The 17,509-nt window shown below is 41.3% G+C and overlaps 1 protein-coding gene across 1 annotated transcript in view; it reads left to right on the top strand.

Annotated features, from left to right (window-relative positions):
- The first annotated feature begins 826 nt into the window (after positions 1-826).
- HAO1 (hydroxyacid oxidase 1) overlaps positions 827-17,509 on the top strand; it is a 53,979-nt gene continuing 37,296 nt past the window's right edge. Inside the window, exons 1-2 of the mRNA XM_008703337.1 lie at positions 827-963; positions 6,997-7,148. Of these exons, the coding sequence (XP_008701559.1) occupies positions 827-963; positions 6,997-7,148 (289 nt within the window). The remainder of the gene's footprint in view (positions 964-6,996; positions 7,149-17,509) is intronic.

Consider the following 17,509-nt stretch of genomic DNA (forward strand, 5'->3'; position numbering starts at 1 on the left):
TTGGGAAAGCAGGATCCAAGTTGAAGAGAACTTTCTCATACAGAGGTAGGCAGTTAGAATTCAGCTGCCGAGTGGCTGGTGAGCAGCTTACAGTGGAGGCTCCTAGACTGAAACCCAGGTCTGACTGATGTCAAAGCCATTGCTTTGTGAATCATGTCTTAATACTACAAGTCTTCCCCCAAGTGTTCCGTGATTGAGTGACATTTTAGATTGAGACCACAAGGTCTTTGGAATGGCACTTCCCTCTCTCCTTCCCAGAGTGAGACAAGGCTCTTTACGAATAAGCTGTAAATGTGGGCTTAATGTTCCTTGTTGAAGCCAATGTTTATAATCAGCTGAATTTTATATTATATAGAGACCCCGTTTTTACTGGATGCCCCGTTCATTCCATAAGCTCTTTGTCACATGATATGTTCATGGTCCAAATGTGGAAGAAAAATGAGTGGCAGCCCCTTTGGGGTTCCACGCAAAGAGCAAACGCACACACCATGCAGAAGCAGCAGCCTTAGCCAGCACCGAGCCAAGAGTGGATTCAGGCAAGTACTTCCCTAGGTCCTTCATTTTAATGTGACAGACAACTAATCCCCTTTTCCTGCCCCCCCCCCCACCTTCTCATGGCTTAGGTGTACCTGTTCTTTGGCAGACAGATGCAAGTGAGATTGCAAAATTGAAGCGTATATTTGCTCACTTACTATAAGCGACAGAGAAGGAAATCTGAACTTTGGAAAAAGTCTATTAATAATTGACGAAGAGTGGAATTATTAGGATGTAGAAGGCCAGGCAGGGAAAAAAAACCCCAAACCTGGGGTTGCATTAACCTGTGAAAATGTTTACGCGGTTAGTTTGTATCAGTGATTACGAACAACACGCTAAATCAGTACTTCCGAAGTCTATATATGACTATTACAGGTCTGGGGCAAATGATCAGGAAACGTTGGCTGATAATATTGCAGCATTTTCCAGGTAAGAACATTTATTTATTTTTAAATCATGTCTTAAAATTACACAAGGACGTCCTGCCAAAATAAGATCTCCAAGTTTTAATGTTGATGATGTGAAATTATTTGTCTACGTAGATGCTTAGTACAGAGGCAAAAACTCATGGGACCATGAGAAGTCTTGGGCCATTGAACTGCTTAAAAACATCCCACACCTGGGAATCTCAAACAATTGACTGAAAAAACCAACCCTAAGTTGCCTCACATGGAATTATGTGGGTACTTAATTTAACTGTGTGTAAAAACAGTGATGCATTCTGATGACTCTGGGTTTTTTTTCTCTGAGTGTAACAGGGAGGGTCAACGCTCATGGCATAGGAAGCAGTTAGCATTAAGTGCAAGATAGCCGTCTTATCCGGTTGAACCAGATCCGATTGCTGCCTCCAATGTTCCCATCCTGCCGCCTTTCCATTATCATTCATTCTGATCACTGTTGTCTAAACTTTCACTTTAGATTTCAATTTGACTCTATTGCATTAATCTTTCAACTTGGCTATTTCATCCCTCATCCAAAGTGCTTCACCTACGTCTAGTTCCAAATTAGTTTTCCTTGCCTTTCATATTTCAAAGCGCGATATGGTGGGCGTCATGGTTTATGTTTTCTGTTTGTAATAAAACCAAACAAAATAACTTTAGAGAAGTGTTGTTCTCTCAGCAGTTACGAAATGGTTTATTTGCTGGAGTAGGGGAGGAGAGCCCTCGATAGACTATACCATTTCAGGCTCATCCATCCGACATTATAGCCTCTAGTAAAGCCAGCAAATATTGTGGGTGTTCATTGGTGGTGATAAATTAAAGAAAAAAGGAAGAAAATATCCAGAAGAAAGACTCTGCTTCCTTCTTGGCTTCTTCAGTCTAGAGCAAAATCTCTCAAAAATCACTCTTCTGTAAATTAGGAGAGATGAGATTATTCTAACCAAGATGGTCCTGGGCAAGCAGCACCAAAGCACCCCCAGAAGTCTGACAATGTGATGAAGGATGGGATCCCGCCCACCACCACCAAACTTCTGTAAGCCTTGACTTTGTCTCAGATCTTCCCTGGAACCTACATGAGCTTCACAAATGTTGGAAGAGCCACAGAAAGAGAATAGTTGGCTCAGAGTGGAGGGGCTTAACATTCTGTATGATCTTTTTCAATCATTTAATGTTTTGGGACTCTTCAAAGTTTTCTGCTCCTGGAAGATGTCTCTTCCTAGGCCCATAGTGGTTCTATTCATCGGGTAATACAACTTACCTCTTACTGGTCTCCTGAAAGCAACACTTTAATCCAAATAGGTCATTTTAACCAAGGAAATGTCAGGCCTCTGACGGACTGGTGTCTCTTTGAATTTCTTAGGTCATGGTGCTCAGGTGACCGCCTATTTCCTGATCCACCCTCCAACCCCCGTCACCTCATGCTACTTATTTAACTAACTCACACTTACTAGGAGTGTCTATGGGCTAGACTCTACTACACGCTGAAGATAGAGCAATGAACCCAAGTTCCTATTCACGGGAGCTCGTATTCCAATGGATACACATCCATCTTTGACCTCCATAACGCTGGTGGGTTAAACTGATGCAAAATGTAGCCAAAACAACTGGCCCAGTAGAGGCCTTCAAGAGTGAGCAAAGGGCTGCAGCAGATACAGACACCTCTGCCACCCTGGAAATTCTAGAAACTTCGTGAGACGTAGAAGACCGTGTTGACTTCCAAGTTGTGGAGGGGAAGAGTGCCTCATGCTTGTGTGGGTCACATGGTACTGCAGTGAAGATTCCCAGCCTATGCACATACTAAGTAATTTCAGGACAGATCACAATTCATGAGAATGAGTTTCCATGAACCTTGACTTTCTCTTGTTCAGCTTGAAAGGGAAAAAATGGGGATTAGTCAACTTTCTCTGGAGGCTGGCTGATGCTATTGTATTATCAACTGCTTGAGGAGTTATTCTGTTGCAACAAACGTTAGGGGCCATTGCCTTCAATTCCTCTTTTGTTGTGTCACTTGCTGGGTGACCCTTCATTCCTCACCTTCTAGCATTGAGCTGATCACATGGCGCTAAGAATAGATTTCCTGCCAGGGTCCTGGTGACTTTGGGTTGATGGGATGAAGCAAATCAATCTGAACTCTCTCATTCTGATTCAAATAAAGACTCTGCAAAACAACCAAACTCAGATAATCCATTGTGACACAGTGTCAGGGCATTTTAAAGACATTTATGAAATGTATCCACCTCCCCCTCCCACAAAGCACAGTGACAGCTGTTCTCTCCCCATGCTCGTGCTCCGCTCTGACAACCACAGTTTGGTGTTCTGGGGACCTGGCTTACATATGTGACCTCGAAGTTGCTTGTAAACATTTCTGGGAAAAGACTTGGGACTCTCATGTTATTGTGGCCCTAAAATAATAAAATAAAATAAAATAAAATAAAATAAAATAAAATAAAATAAAGTAATAAAATAAAATAAATACAAAAGGACGTATAAAGTCAAATAGATGGAACCATTTCCTATTGTAAACATGAAGCAAACAGCAGACATCGGCTTGCTCCAGTTTGCATGGCCTGACCTGATTGAGGTTAACTTAGAAAGAAACACACAGTAGGTAGTTTCTCTCACGAATGAACTTAGTATATCCTTCTCAATCACGGTCTGCACTTTGTGGCTTTTTGTGAGATTATCATTGGTGGAAACGAATTCTGCAATTTGGGGCAGCTAGAAGTTCCGATGATATTAGAAATGAAGCTCCTTTTCTTTCCTGCTGTGTCATTTATTAACACTGAAAGTGGCATGATTTTCTTTTAAATAACAGAGGAAAAGTGATTGCATTCTCCCACTTTAATATTTGAGAAGCGGTCTAAACTCAGCTGCGGCATTTTAAGTATTCTCCTCATGGGTGTAAATGCCTCGGGATCACGCGGCTGGTTTCCAGACAGGTGAATAAGCCGCTCTTTGCTCTCGCATTATGCAAAGTAGCTAATTGCCTCTTCCTCTTGAAGATTCATATGGAAAGAGGTCTCACATCCCAGCTCTTTACTCTCCTCCTCCTCCTGTCCTCTTCTTTGCCCTCCCTCCCCCCCCCTTTCTATCTTGGACCACAAAGCTGTGGCTGCTTCATCCAGACAAGTGTTGGTAAATCTATGCACGTGTGCGCACGGGCGCGCACACACACGCTCCACACAAACACACACACACAAGCACAACTACACACCTTGTCAGGAGGGTCACAGGCCTTCTGAAACCCATTTATATGCCAAGGCATTCAAAAACTGGCTTGGCTATTTAAATATGCTTGCTACGCAGTGTTTTCTTCAGCCTTCAATCCCTGCCCTCCTTATTCCTTTACCGCAATACCTCAGAAGTTGAAAGTGATCCAGTTAAATGTTTTAAAGATCTCACGATATTAAAAATGAAAGGTAAAAAATGAGATTACAAAAATTGTGCTATCTTATATATTTTATATACGTAGTTACATATCTTTCATTTGATGTAAATACTTACAGTAAAAAATTAATGTGGAGAAATTGGCATGCAATAAGATCGTCTTACAGGACTTATGAAACATTAATTCACTGTGTTCGGTTGATGGGATTCGGTAACAGCACATGGCTTTAAAGCTGCGTGTTAAGTGTCTTCCTCCAAATAATCCCATCATGGAGTGTGCGTACATCTCCAGATTTTTTTTTTCTGTAAATTAAATGTGAGGCTTTTGTTGGATGTGAGGTGTGGGTCCAAAGCCCTAAGAAAGGATTCCCCCCCTTAGCCCACTTCCATTCCTCAGGCATTTTACTTTCCATCCTTTGAAAGAGGTTTTATTATTCAATTGGTTCAGTTGTTTTGTCGATCTTCATCTCCTGTTTCCAAAGTGGAGGTCCGATAAGACCACAGTCCAAGGTTATAGTCGGCTGTGATTTTCTGTAAGATTGTGGAAAAATCATTTAAATTGGGGGTGGGGTCGGGTGGGACTTGGAAAGCTATTAGAACTACCGGACAAGGTTAGTTGTAATTGCTCTTCGGAAAATATCAAAACGTGGAGAACTTTTTAGAGAGCACACACTTTCCACTCCATTGATCTTACCTAATTTTGTATGAGAATTGCATTTTGTGCACTGGTTGGTTGAGTCTCTGTAATGTCACCCTCAGAACAGAAAGTAGTGTGTATGGGGCGGGGGCGGGAAGGAAGAACACACAGTTATTAAAGGGACTGCGCCACCACGTGGACAAGCATAAAACTACTGCCTGGAGATAGAAGGATTGAGCCTTGCCTTCTATGCAGGAACTGAACCTTAAACAATGTTCTCTCTCTCTCTCTCTCTCTCTCTCTCTCTCTCTCTCTCTCATCTCTCATACACACACACAGCTGATGCCCGGCAGCTCTGTGTGTGCTCTTCGTAAAAGCTTTCATTGTTTCCTCAGCTCTAAGTATTAATGCCTTCCAAGGCCAGCATGCCAACGACCGCTATTAAAATCTTTTTCTCTCGTTCTAATAATACACTTAGAGATGATTGGTAATAAAAACTCTCTTCAAGGCTTCTGCCTTTCCCCCTCAAAATGGAGATCAAAGAAGCATGCTGTGAGGGTCAGCCCAAAAGAAAAGACTTCCAGCAGCAAAGCATGTGGTGTGACAGAAAATAATGACAATTATGATGTTCAAAGGAATTGCAGGGAAATCGCACAGTAAAACTTCTTTATTACGCTTTTCAAGGGCTGGAGGTTTTTACTTTTTTATGTGAAGAAAGGTTAGATTACAGACTCAAAGCAACATGAAGACAGAATTTCTTCTTCCGCTACAGGAAGTAGGCTTCGGTTACGACTTCGGAGGTTCAATTTATTTTGGTTCGTCCAGTTCTAAATCACACTTCACCATATTAACTAAAAATCTTAACCTCTCTGGAAGCAGAGTTCAGTCTAGGTCATGAAAGGTGTTCTGGTTAGGTATGTATGTGGGTCTTACACACATGTTTATTGTCTTAGTGCTCATTAGAAATGGGGCTGTATTTTCTTCCGTTCTAATCAGTGACTAATGAGAGAAATAATCTTCAACAAACAGGACATATAAATTTTGCTAAGAGGGAAGAGAACTTGTTCTCCTGTAAATTTTACTCTTAAAGTTTTGGTTCTTGGTTTATTGATCATTTTCATCGCAACACGAAAAAACTGCAGGAAGAGTCATTTAAGATCATGTTCAGGAGACAAAAATTCTTCAAGACAAAACTCCAGTTTCGGCCAAATAACCTTTTTGAGGAAAATGCTCAATTAAATATATATATATATAAAGACAAACTGGACATAGTATATCTTCTTAAATTATACTCTGCCTTCCATGGTTTTGTAAACCATCTTCAAAATGACTTGGAGGAAGTGAAATGAAACTAGGTTCACACAAAAACATTAGCGTGGATGTTTGGAGTGGCTTTATTAATAATTGCTTCAAATTGTCTCTCAGCTGGGGAATGGGCAAACAGACTGGGGTACCTTTGTACAGCGGAATACTAGTCATCCACCAAGAGGAACAGATTACGATCACACTCGGAAACATGGGTGGCTCTCAAAAGCACTATTGTTTAGTGAAAGAAGCCAGACTCAGAACGCTACGTTATATATGAATCCTTTTGTATATTCTTGCGAAGTAAAACTATATGGACAGAAAAAAGTATCAGTGGTGGTTAGGGGATTGGTTTCACTGCAAAAGGACATGGGGAAATTTTTCAAGATGGTGATCTGTTCTTGACTCTTGGCAGTTAGGCAAATGCATGCGTGTGTCAACGCTCGCACGGGCAAATCCCACCATATGTTAATTACACCTCACTAAGAACAATAACTTGTGAAATTCATTTTTCTCTTATGGCTAACTTGCCTTCTTAACAAACGTTAAAACTGCCCGTTTTCCTTTAACTTTGTGAAGTAATTTGCCAGATGGGAAAAAACAAAAGGATATTTTCTCTTTTTAACTAAAATGAAATGTCAAAGCTTTGGTTATGATTTTAAAGTTCTAATTTTTTTTTTTTTTTAATTCTAGATGGAAGCTCTATCCACGGGTGCTCCGGAATGTTGCTGAAGTAGACCTGTCGACTTCTGTTTTGGGGCAGAGGGTCAGCATGCCAATCTGTGCTGGGGCTACGGCCATGCAGTGCATGGCTCACGTGGATGGGGAGCTTGCAACCGTGAGAGGTAAGAAAAGAGTCCTCACCCAAAGGGACAGAAGAGGACTAACAGTTATTGACTTCTTTCTCTGTATGCATCAAGCAAACACTTCCCCGGGTATTTTTACACTCACAAAAATTAAGCCCATTGACACTGCCATCCAAATACCTGTTCTCGCACATCTGCTCCTCTATGACTCTGGGCAAGATACTCTTGGTGCCTCAGTTATATCAGCTATAAAGTGGGGATAAAAATAGTACCCACGTCCTTGAGTTACTGTCAGGATTAAATGAGTTTGCACGTATAAAGTGCTTAAAATAGTGCCTTGCACGGAGGGGTGGTTCACTAGCTTTTAGTTATATTATATGTATTAATACCCACATTTCAGAAAATGGAGGTCTGAGAAATTGACGCCCCCATGGTCATACAGCTAGGTAGTGGCAGAGATGGGATTCAACCTAATGGCTACCTTATTTCAAAGCCCTTCCTGCTTCCCCAAACCACATGATTCTCACCAGGAAACAGCACATGCAGAGACCTGGTTGGTGGAGTTTTCTGTCATGGTTTGGGACCACTATACTGTTTTACGAATGGGTTATATTCCCAATAGAGTATTTCTAACTGCCTTAGCAGAGAGAGGGATGAGAAATTCAAATATGATGTAAAGAAATTCCTTATTGGGGCTAATTTATTAACTTCCCAGTCCCCTAGCAACTATGAACATTTGAAAAGGTATGCACAGTGATAAATCTCCCCACCCTGCTTCAGAAACTCATATAAAAGTTGGTAATGAATTCTATCTGACTTCTTTTGATGCTAAGCAGGGCAGGAAATTCAGGCCCGAGGAGCAGGAACTAAATACTATTTTAAAGCATTTAGTTCTAAGTATCACAGATCTTATGGGTTTACTTCCCTTCTTGAAATGTCTGCCACGGAATTCTGCCAGGGATATCAGCATGACACAGTTGGTTGTGCTGGACGGACTTAGGTTAGAGTCTAGAACTTTTTTAATTCAAGGACCACACACAGAGAAGTGGTCTTGGGGCCCCAGCCATTTGTCTATGGTAATCCTGAAATATGGGCAGGGAGAAGGGGAAAAAAAGAAAGAAACCGGTATCTTTCCATTTACAGTTGGGGTAAGAGAGGCCTTCCCAGGCATTCCTGAGACAACAACCATTAAAACAAAAGCCAACAAATCAATACAAGCCTCAGAAACTTCCATGCTGTCAAAGTTCTACACAAATTGAAAAAACAAGCGGCAAACAAAACAAATTAAAAAATTATGAGGCTGCAAAGCGTTAATGACCTTTCCGTGTGAAGAACCCTTATACTTGAATAACAAAATAACATCTAACGCCAAATAGATGAAAAGAAGTAAGTGGAAAAAGCCAAATAGGAAATTCATAAGTGGACACATGAAAATGGCCAATAAACATATGAAAACTACTCGTTTTCCCTGGCTATCAAATAAATGTAAGTTATAACTATATGTTTTATTTTCTGAATATCGAGTTATTATTTTCTGATTATACATTGTGAGAAGGGTGGAAGGAAAACGTGCATTTTCAAATACCGATAGGAAGAGCATGAAGTGGAATCATATCTCTAGAAAATCATTGACAGTTGTTTATCAAAGCTTTGAAAGTGTGAATTCCATGTGATGCTCCAATTCCTCTTCTAGAAATTCCAAGGGAAGAATTATGACTTTGAAGAACGGCATCTCTGCAGGGATTCTCATGCCTTTGTTATTCTTAATAGGAGAAAAATTAGAAAAAATAAACCCACCCAAATGTCCCATAATTGGAGGTTGGTTGTCAAAAGCAGGGTACATTAGAAACGGGATGGGAGGGGCGCCTGGGTGGCACAGCGCTTAAGCGTCTGCCTTCGGCTCAGGGCGTGATCCAGGCGTTATGGGATCGAGCCCCACATCAGGCTCCTCCGCTATGAGCCTGCTTCTTCCTCTCCCACTCCCCCTGCTTGTGTTCCCTCTCTCGCTGGCTGTCTCTATCTCTGTCAAATAAATAAATAAAATCTTAAAAAAAAAAAAAAGAAATGGGATGGGATACATTTTTGTAATGATATCAGAGAAAGAGTGGGTTGGTATGGAAAGATGGTGTGGTATAGTTTTTAAAAAGCAGTTACAAACCATGGTAAAGCCCTAAAATACATTTATTTTTTTTTTTTAAGGCAAAGAACATAGACTACATTTTATGTGTGCTTATTTACGAGTGATGAGATTCCTCTTGACTTTATATTCTTCTTATTCTGGGTCCATACTTGGAAAATTCCCTTTGAACTATTTTGTAAGTCAGGAACAATAAAAACTAAGCAAAAGATGGAGAAGGGACCATGAGGAGAATGGCGGTGAGGGAGAGGAAATAAAAGAAGGCAATAAACAGAGCTCACCTGGTTAAAACAACAACCACAAACCCTGGAGATTGCAAATATATGTATATATTCCTTTATGTGACACTTGACAGGTGTCGCTGTATTCAGCCTGTGGGCAGAGCTAGGGCTCCAGAGAAAGCAGTTTTCTCGAGGAGTAAATGACAGGACTTACTCTCCACCTCCCTTCCGATGGTTCCAAGATCAGGGCTCCCTATTTTTGGTGGGGATGGGATGAAAAAAAAGATGAGAAGAAAGTTCCCTTAGAAGCTATAATTTGATGGCCTAGATAGGACTATTTTGTGCAACATTATTTCCTCCCATCACAAACCAGGAGGCATTCTTACGTACCTGTTGGAGTATTCCTTTAGATTAATTTATCAAACACTTACAAAGCAAATACCATGTTCCAGGCTGCTATTCTAAGTACATTACAAGTATTAAAGCATCAAATCCTCAGAGCAGCCCAAAGAAGTAGTACTAGAGTAAGCCCATTTGACACATGGGAAACTGAGGCACCCAGCAGATGGATAACTTGTCCAGGCTCACACAACTCATACGTGATAGAAATGGGATTCAGACCTAGGCAGTCTGGCTCCAGAATCTTGGCTCCTAACCACCTTGTGCTGCTTTTCATTTCCAGAAGATCGCATACAATACCGTGAGGGGAAGCCCATTTATCTGTCGATGACAATCCCCTAAAAGTAATTGATTAATTGCTTTAGGTGCGTGCAAAGCAGGCGCCCCCCAGGAGAGTGGGATACATAATCGATATTGGGACAGGGTTGAACAGTAAGAATGCAGAGGGTGTGGTGCCACTGAGGACACGGAGGAACTGGCAATGGAAGGGCACACACAATGCCCTCGAGAATCTAAGACCCTGGATCAGGTTCCTGGGCAGATATCAGGGCAGTGATATCACAGTTTATATCAGATTTGTGGTAGAAACCCCCTTTAAGGATTTCAACATTCTTAAGGTTTTCTTCTACAGTCCAATTACCATGGATGGATGGGTGGTCTATTTAGTATTTAAATTAACCCTGAAAGTCGATGGGGATCAGCCCATGACTGGGTTCGCTCCTTGGTTGGTATGTTTTGGTCGTGGGATGGGTAGGTTACTTGGATGGAAAGAAAGCATGTGTGCCTGGGGCAGATGCTGCTGGTGCTCGGGATATATCCCCCTGTTACTTTTCATTTCTATCAGAACCTGCGACTTATTGCCTGACATTTTCTCTGGCAACAGGAGCGGATGGATAGGAACGTTCGGCGTTTCCTGACCATTAACACACACTTCGTTAACAGCCTTCCCGTCCCTCTCTCACTTTCCAACTCATCTTGTGATTATTTCCAAATAAAAGACTTGTACCCATATCTTTGCCTCATTGTTGGCTTCTGGGGGAATGCCAACCAAGGTGAGGGCCACTCAAATCCCCAGGGAACGGTCAGGCTTGAATAATTAGAATGGGCATCCAGAAAGTTCTGGAAGTTGCCACAGCACCACAATCTTACCTTCTCAATTGGCTCTCCAGACTTCACGGAACCCTGCTTCAAGTGTCTTTCGGACTTTCTTTTCACCACTGTGGAGCCCATCCCCAGTGTGAACTGGGCCTGAGAAGAGAACTCTTGTTTTCTTACACAGCTTTGTAGGTTGAAGAGCAACCGATGGAGCTACTCTTTCTTCATTTTCAAAATGGCAGTGAATATAAGCTTGCCAAATAAAATACAGGGAGCCAGTTACATGTGAATTTCAGATAAACAACAAATCTTTTGTAGCTGGGTCATCCTATATGTTTATTTGCTGTATCTGGCAAACTTAGTTGAATAAGAGCTCTTACTTCTAGGGGGTCCTTTGAGAATCACAGGAGAATAATGCTAGGAAAAGCTTCCCAAAATGGGGTGCACTTTTTATTTGCCCCTCAGGGTTCCAAAAATCTCTTCCACATATTAAAAAATGGACTTCCAGAAAAGTACCCTCCATTTACACTTTAATGGGAGTGAAAGTCGCCCTTTTTACTTTGCTAAAGATATTTTTGTTTTAAGCTTTATGCAGGAACCTCAAAAATGGCTTTGAGGGTCAGACTGGTAACATAAATATCCAAAGAGGAATGAAGCTAAGAAAACAATAATGTAGGCTCAGCGGTGGAGACGGTAGTAGTGGAGATTGCAGGTTCCACGGAAGGGGGCAGCCGCATTTCAGTGCTACTAACTATGGCCCCGAGGGAATGAGGATGTGGGCTTGCCAAATCTTCAAACATTTCAAGAGAAGCCAGAAACCTTGATTTTTATGTGTAATCTCCTGGTTTTTAAATGTTGGCAAATAAATCAAAAATTCTCTAAAACACTGGTTGGGGCAATAATGTGTGGGCCAAAGCAAATACTTTTGTGGGCTACAAGTGTCCCCTGGGCTGTCAGGCTGGGACATCTGATTTATGTGGAAATTCACCACTAACTAGTTTCACTTCTGTGGCAGGTCATTTTCACTCTCTAGGAGGATTACGTTTCCTCACTGATAAAGTCAGCTGCTTCAGATCAGTGGTTTGCTTACCGTGTCCCAAGGAGGGCAGGATTGTTCCCAGGGCTCTGGGGGGGTGGGGGAGTTAGGTGTGTCACTGAGCACAGAGCTACTCCTGTTTGCTTGCTGGGGTTCGACAGGACTGACAGGACAGGTCCTTAAAGAAAGAGTTCTCCTAATGAAGGCAAGAACAAAGACCAAATCACCACAATGAGAAAACTTCGGAAACCGAAAACAGAAAATTCCCAACAGGAAGATGATCTTTACCATTTTTCCTCCCAGGGTATAAATAAATGATTCTATCCCCATTTAAGATTCCATTAAATAGAGAGACCATTCAAGGTAAACAACAGCCCTTCTGAGATCCCACCCCTTTCTTCCACCCCCTGCCGTCCATGCCAGTCCCAGAGAGCGTAGATGGCGGGATGAGCATTTGTATGCTTTTGATTTTCATTTCTCATAGCTGCATGCTTGGGATAGAGGAAAACAAGCAGACGTATTTATTTCTGGATCTTGCTGAAAACACAAATAGATGTTTAATAAATGCCACACAAATTAACTGTTGTGAAAAATGATGATAGCCAACATTTATTTGGCAATTAATGTGTGCCAGGCAATTTGCTTTTATTAACTCATCTATGTCTTACCCATCGTAAAATGTGAGTCCAAAGCCCTAAGGATCTTTTTCCAGCTCCTGTGCTTGTGGAAACTGAGGCTTGCTGAGGATAAATACCTTGTTCCAGGTTATTAATCACTTGTGCAATGCTGTTTATAAGATCCTGGTCAGGGACTGATATGTCCAAGTATCATTAACTGCAGCAAGAACCCTAAGGCAAATTCTATGTTATAGTCTTGGAATATTAACTGCAAACATTCTGTGTTTTTATAGTTTTATCCCTTTAGTTTTGAGAGGATGGAATAAGCCACAGAATATGAAGCTCATTAGGAAATATGAGCCTTGAGCAAAATTCAGAAGCATAAATAAAGGGGCTTGAATTTTAAACAAAGATTAAAACTCCTAAAAGCTGGGGCGCCTGGGTGGCTCAGTCGGTTATGCACCTGACTCTTGGTTTCGGCTCAGTTCATGATCTCTGGGTCATGGGCTCGAGCCCCGCACCAAGCCCCATGTTGGGCTCTGTGCTCAGCAGGGAGTCTGCTTGAGATTCTCTCTCTCTCCCCTTTTGCCCCTCCCCCCGCTTGCATTCTCTCTTTCTCTCTAAAATAAATATATAAATCTTAAAAAATAAAAATAAAAGCAACTCCTAAACATCTTTTAGGGTGGAAGGAAACTGGGGGACTGGGCGGCTCAGTTGGTTAAGCATCTGCCTTCAGCTCAGGTCAGGATCCCAGGGTCCTGGGATGGAGCCCTGCATCGGGCTCCCTGCTCAGTGGGGAATCTGCTTCTCCCTCTGCCTCTCCTTCCTGCTCATTCTTGTTCTCTCTCTCTCTGTCACAAAAATGAATAAATAAAATCTTTAAAAAAAAAGAGGGAAGGAAACTAACTGAGAAACACTGAGCGGAGAGCAGTTTGCCACGCATTGTATTATGAATAAGACATTTATTGCACTAGACGATTTAGTTAACACTTTAATAATTGACAACTTATAATATTTACGGAGCCCTATAAATGCCTCTACTTAGAATGGCACATCCGTTTGAAACCCTATTAGATTGCTTTTTATTTAAGTTTTATTCTTCTTATGAGCCTCAGAGATGACTGCAGAATCATGTCTACAGATACTCAGCGTAGGGAAGGAAATATCAGTGAAAAACACAAACATTAGTGCCGTATAAAGCAGGGAGGCTCCTTAGGTGAAATTTCCATCTCGCAAGAGAAGTAAAGCATCTCTGACTTCTCAAAGAACAAATAAAATGCTTATTATACCACGGAGGCTTGCGGGACATTATCTTGGAAGTCTCTCTGGTTTTAGGCACTGTGGCTGTAATGAAATCTTATTTCAGCCTCCATGGAACTCCAGGAGCTCTTTTGCTTCATTTAAACATGAGAAATCAAGAGGAAAGAGAAGAGATTGAGCGTTCCTTCATCCCTTGGCTTCTGACTGTTATGTACGCAAGCACCACATGAGGGAGCGCCTGGACCTCAAATAGAGAAAGATTAAAACCCACCCCACGCGTTCCAGGAATGCTCAGCATATTAGCAAATTCTTAGTAAACTGTCAAAAAAAAAAAATTTTTTTTAAAGAAATTCCTGCCCCTGGATGCAATTAGAGGCTACCACACAGGATTTGATGGGCCATAAAACCATTAAATCTAAAACACTTTCTTTTTGAGCCTAAAAGGCCAGAACATTCCAAAGTGAAGTTTGGGGACTCAGCTATGACTTGACCACCTATTAAGATGCAGGTGGAACAGATTGCAGAGTAACACAAAGAGCCATACATACCCCAAACAACTGAATTAGGGTGTCGGTGAGAGTTTTCGCTGCTGAATTTTCTGGATTTTCCGAGATTAAGTGATCGACCTTAACATTGAGTGAAAGACCATTCAGCAAGAAAAATTGTCATTTCCTTTGCTCCAGACCCAAATGATGTATTTTGAAAGCTTTATTGATTTATATATTTATGTGTTGTACTAGGTGACCGAGTAGATATACATTTTCAGCATACCTATGAGGAAAATGTCCCCATTATTCTCACTTTTACCTAAATCCAGGAAAAGCATTAGATTTTCTTTCAATAAAACTTTTATTTTTTTCTGAAATGAGTGCCTTTTATGCACCAGATGCTGGACTTAACATTCCTATCATTAATCCTCACAATAGACCTGTGAGGTAATTATCATTTATCATTCTCCTCATTTGACAATGGAGGACAAGGACGCCCTTGACCAAAGTCTAGGGCTGGTCCATGATCAAGATGGGGTGTGAACCAATATTGGTTTCACTCTAGAGTCTGATCCAGTTATTTATCTTCATCCAGTATTTTATCCATTTTCATGGAGAAGAAACAACACCAAGGAGGAATAAGAAGAAAAGACAGTTCACTAAAACTTGGTCCAAAGTACATCATTAGACACTTGGAAGGGAACGCCTCTTGGTTTCATTGTAGTAAAAAAGAATCAATTCTCACCTTTATTTTCAACCTATTTCAGCTCAACTTTATGTTTTGGATGTTCTTTTCCAGCAATCAAAATTCAGTGGACATGCTCTTTCTGCATACACAACTCACAGTGTGTGCGCATAGACACACATACACACATACACACACACACACACGTATTAAAGGATTATGGACCTTCTTTGTACATATGCTTAGATATATATATAAAAATGGGTCATTTATATCTAAAGATTTTCCCCCAAAAAATGATAGATTCAGTGTTGAAATCACTTTGCACTAAGACAAATTCCATCAATCAAAAACAGCTAGTAAAAAATTAGACTCTTACTAACTGAAGACCAACATCAAATGGTATGATTCCTAGTATCTCGCACTGGAATTTAAGCTCTTGGGCAGCTTTCTTGAGAGCTCGAGATTGCTTCTTCTCAAATGATTAGTGTGCCTGATGACATTAAAGCGTGGCAGCGAGAAGTCAGTGGCTCCCTGGTGGGTCCTGACACCGAGGTTGTTAGACTGAGGAAGGTGGATTGAGGTCAAGGGCAGGCTTGCTCTTCCTTGAACCTGTCGTAAAACACATCTCGCTGTGGTGTGGTCTCCATGCCATCTGTCAGTTATGCCAGGACCTGACAACTTAATAAAATGACAGAATAATTACCTGGGGATCATTACAGTAAAGCGAAAGTTTAAGCCTAATGCAGAGTTCTGCCCCAGAAACAAAGTGGACGCAAGAAAAGAAAGACAGAGATGTCATTGGGACGAACTGTTTCTTGCAAACCTTTCCATACACTCAAAAACAGCTCGCCAAGTGAGTGACCGTGTGATCACTCAAGGTTAAACTGCTCCTGATTCAGACAATGGGCCATCTTGAAAGCACTGGAAAGATGAACTCTGGTTTCCTGGCCTTTCTTGGCACTGCTGAAATTGCTTCAGTTCTCTAAATCATAAATTAGGATTTGTTTGACCACTTCTAAGGATTTCACACAGAATTGTAGTAGAAATTTCACAACATTACTTTTCTCAGTAATCGCAAGAGTAATTTTAGACACGCAGACAATAATATTCACCGCCTCTTTAATAAGCCTGTAAATGGCAGTTCCTGTGAGAAGAAGGATGACACAGCCAGTGGATAGGCACATTTATGCAAACACTCTAGAGGGTCAGACGCTGAGTTTCGAGCCACGCAACTGCTTGGTACTTTGTCATTGCATATTTTCCCCATTGCACAATGACTTCCTGTGCAGAGGACAGAATGCATTTTCTCAACAAAATTTTCAGCACGGCTGTCTTGGTGACTAAGTTTTGCAGGAGCTTTTTAATCAAATGCACCTAAAAATAACTCTAGACACTTTCATCATGTTACCCCTTTTCCCTTTAAACACACAATTTTGGAAACTTAACTCACCTTTCCCATAAAGGAGAACTATTTTCGAAGAAATAATTTGGACCCACAGTAGCACATTGCTTAAGCATTCTGCTCTAATCTGGGAATATGATTTGACCCACACGAATTAATGCTTCAAATCATAGACATTTACTCCCACTGATAACTACAAGTTTGTATTTTCCTCTGTTGTGGTGGTGGTGGTGGCTGTGGATGAATATCATTCTCAGATGTATTATCATTCCCTCCTTGTCAAGCCTGGCGTGATAAACTTCAGTTTTATTTGGTGATTCGACATCTTATTTGCATGTGTGAGACTGTTGGACTGGACATTAAACATTCGGAAACTATTTTATAATCGGTAAATTGAGCTGCTTCAGCTTTGAGATTCTTCTCTCTCCCTCATCTTCTACCATTTTATTTTTATTTTGTTGTTTATTTTTCTTCTAAACTGAACTCTAGGAAGCTGGGCAAATTCTAGATAAGCAAGGTTATAAAATACATCTGATAATGGTGAAATGAGCCGAGGGGCTGTTACTATAATGCGATTTAATTCCTTGACTTTAAAACTAGCAAGGGATGTGCATAAGAAAATGTGGCACATTTACCTGTGCCCTCCTCGAAGGGACACCAGTGCAGAGGACAGACAGAGGCACAGGCAGGAGGTGGCTGGCAATTGGCAAGCTGGGAGCCAGTCACTTCCCATCCTATCACCCCTGGTCAGTTTGCTGTAAGGTCCTGGTTTTTGAGTAAAGAACTTGAACAGGCAGGCTTAGCATCCCCTAAAGTTTAAGTCCACAGTGGTTTTCCTGTCTTCTCTCCCCTACAAGCGGATTACCTAGATCAGCAAAAAATGTTTTCATTAAGGCTTTATGGCAAACGAGATGCTGCCAACATCTAGAGGTGCGATTGCCTTTCTTAGCCGTACGGGGGATTCTGCCAGTTTGTGCTGTTTTGAAAGCAATTTCCCTGTTCTAGCCCAGTTGAATCGTTGCACATTGGAGTTTAGGGTTCGTATCGACTCCAGAGG

This window comes from Ursus maritimus, unplaced genomic scaffold (genome assembly GCF_017311325.1).
Source record: "Ursus maritimus isolate PB19 unplaced genomic scaffold, ASM1731132v1 scaffold_22, whole genome shotgun sequence".
In the NCBI taxonomy this organism is placed as follows: Eukaryota; Metazoa; Chordata; class Mammalia; order Carnivora; family Ursidae; genus Ursus; species Ursus maritimus.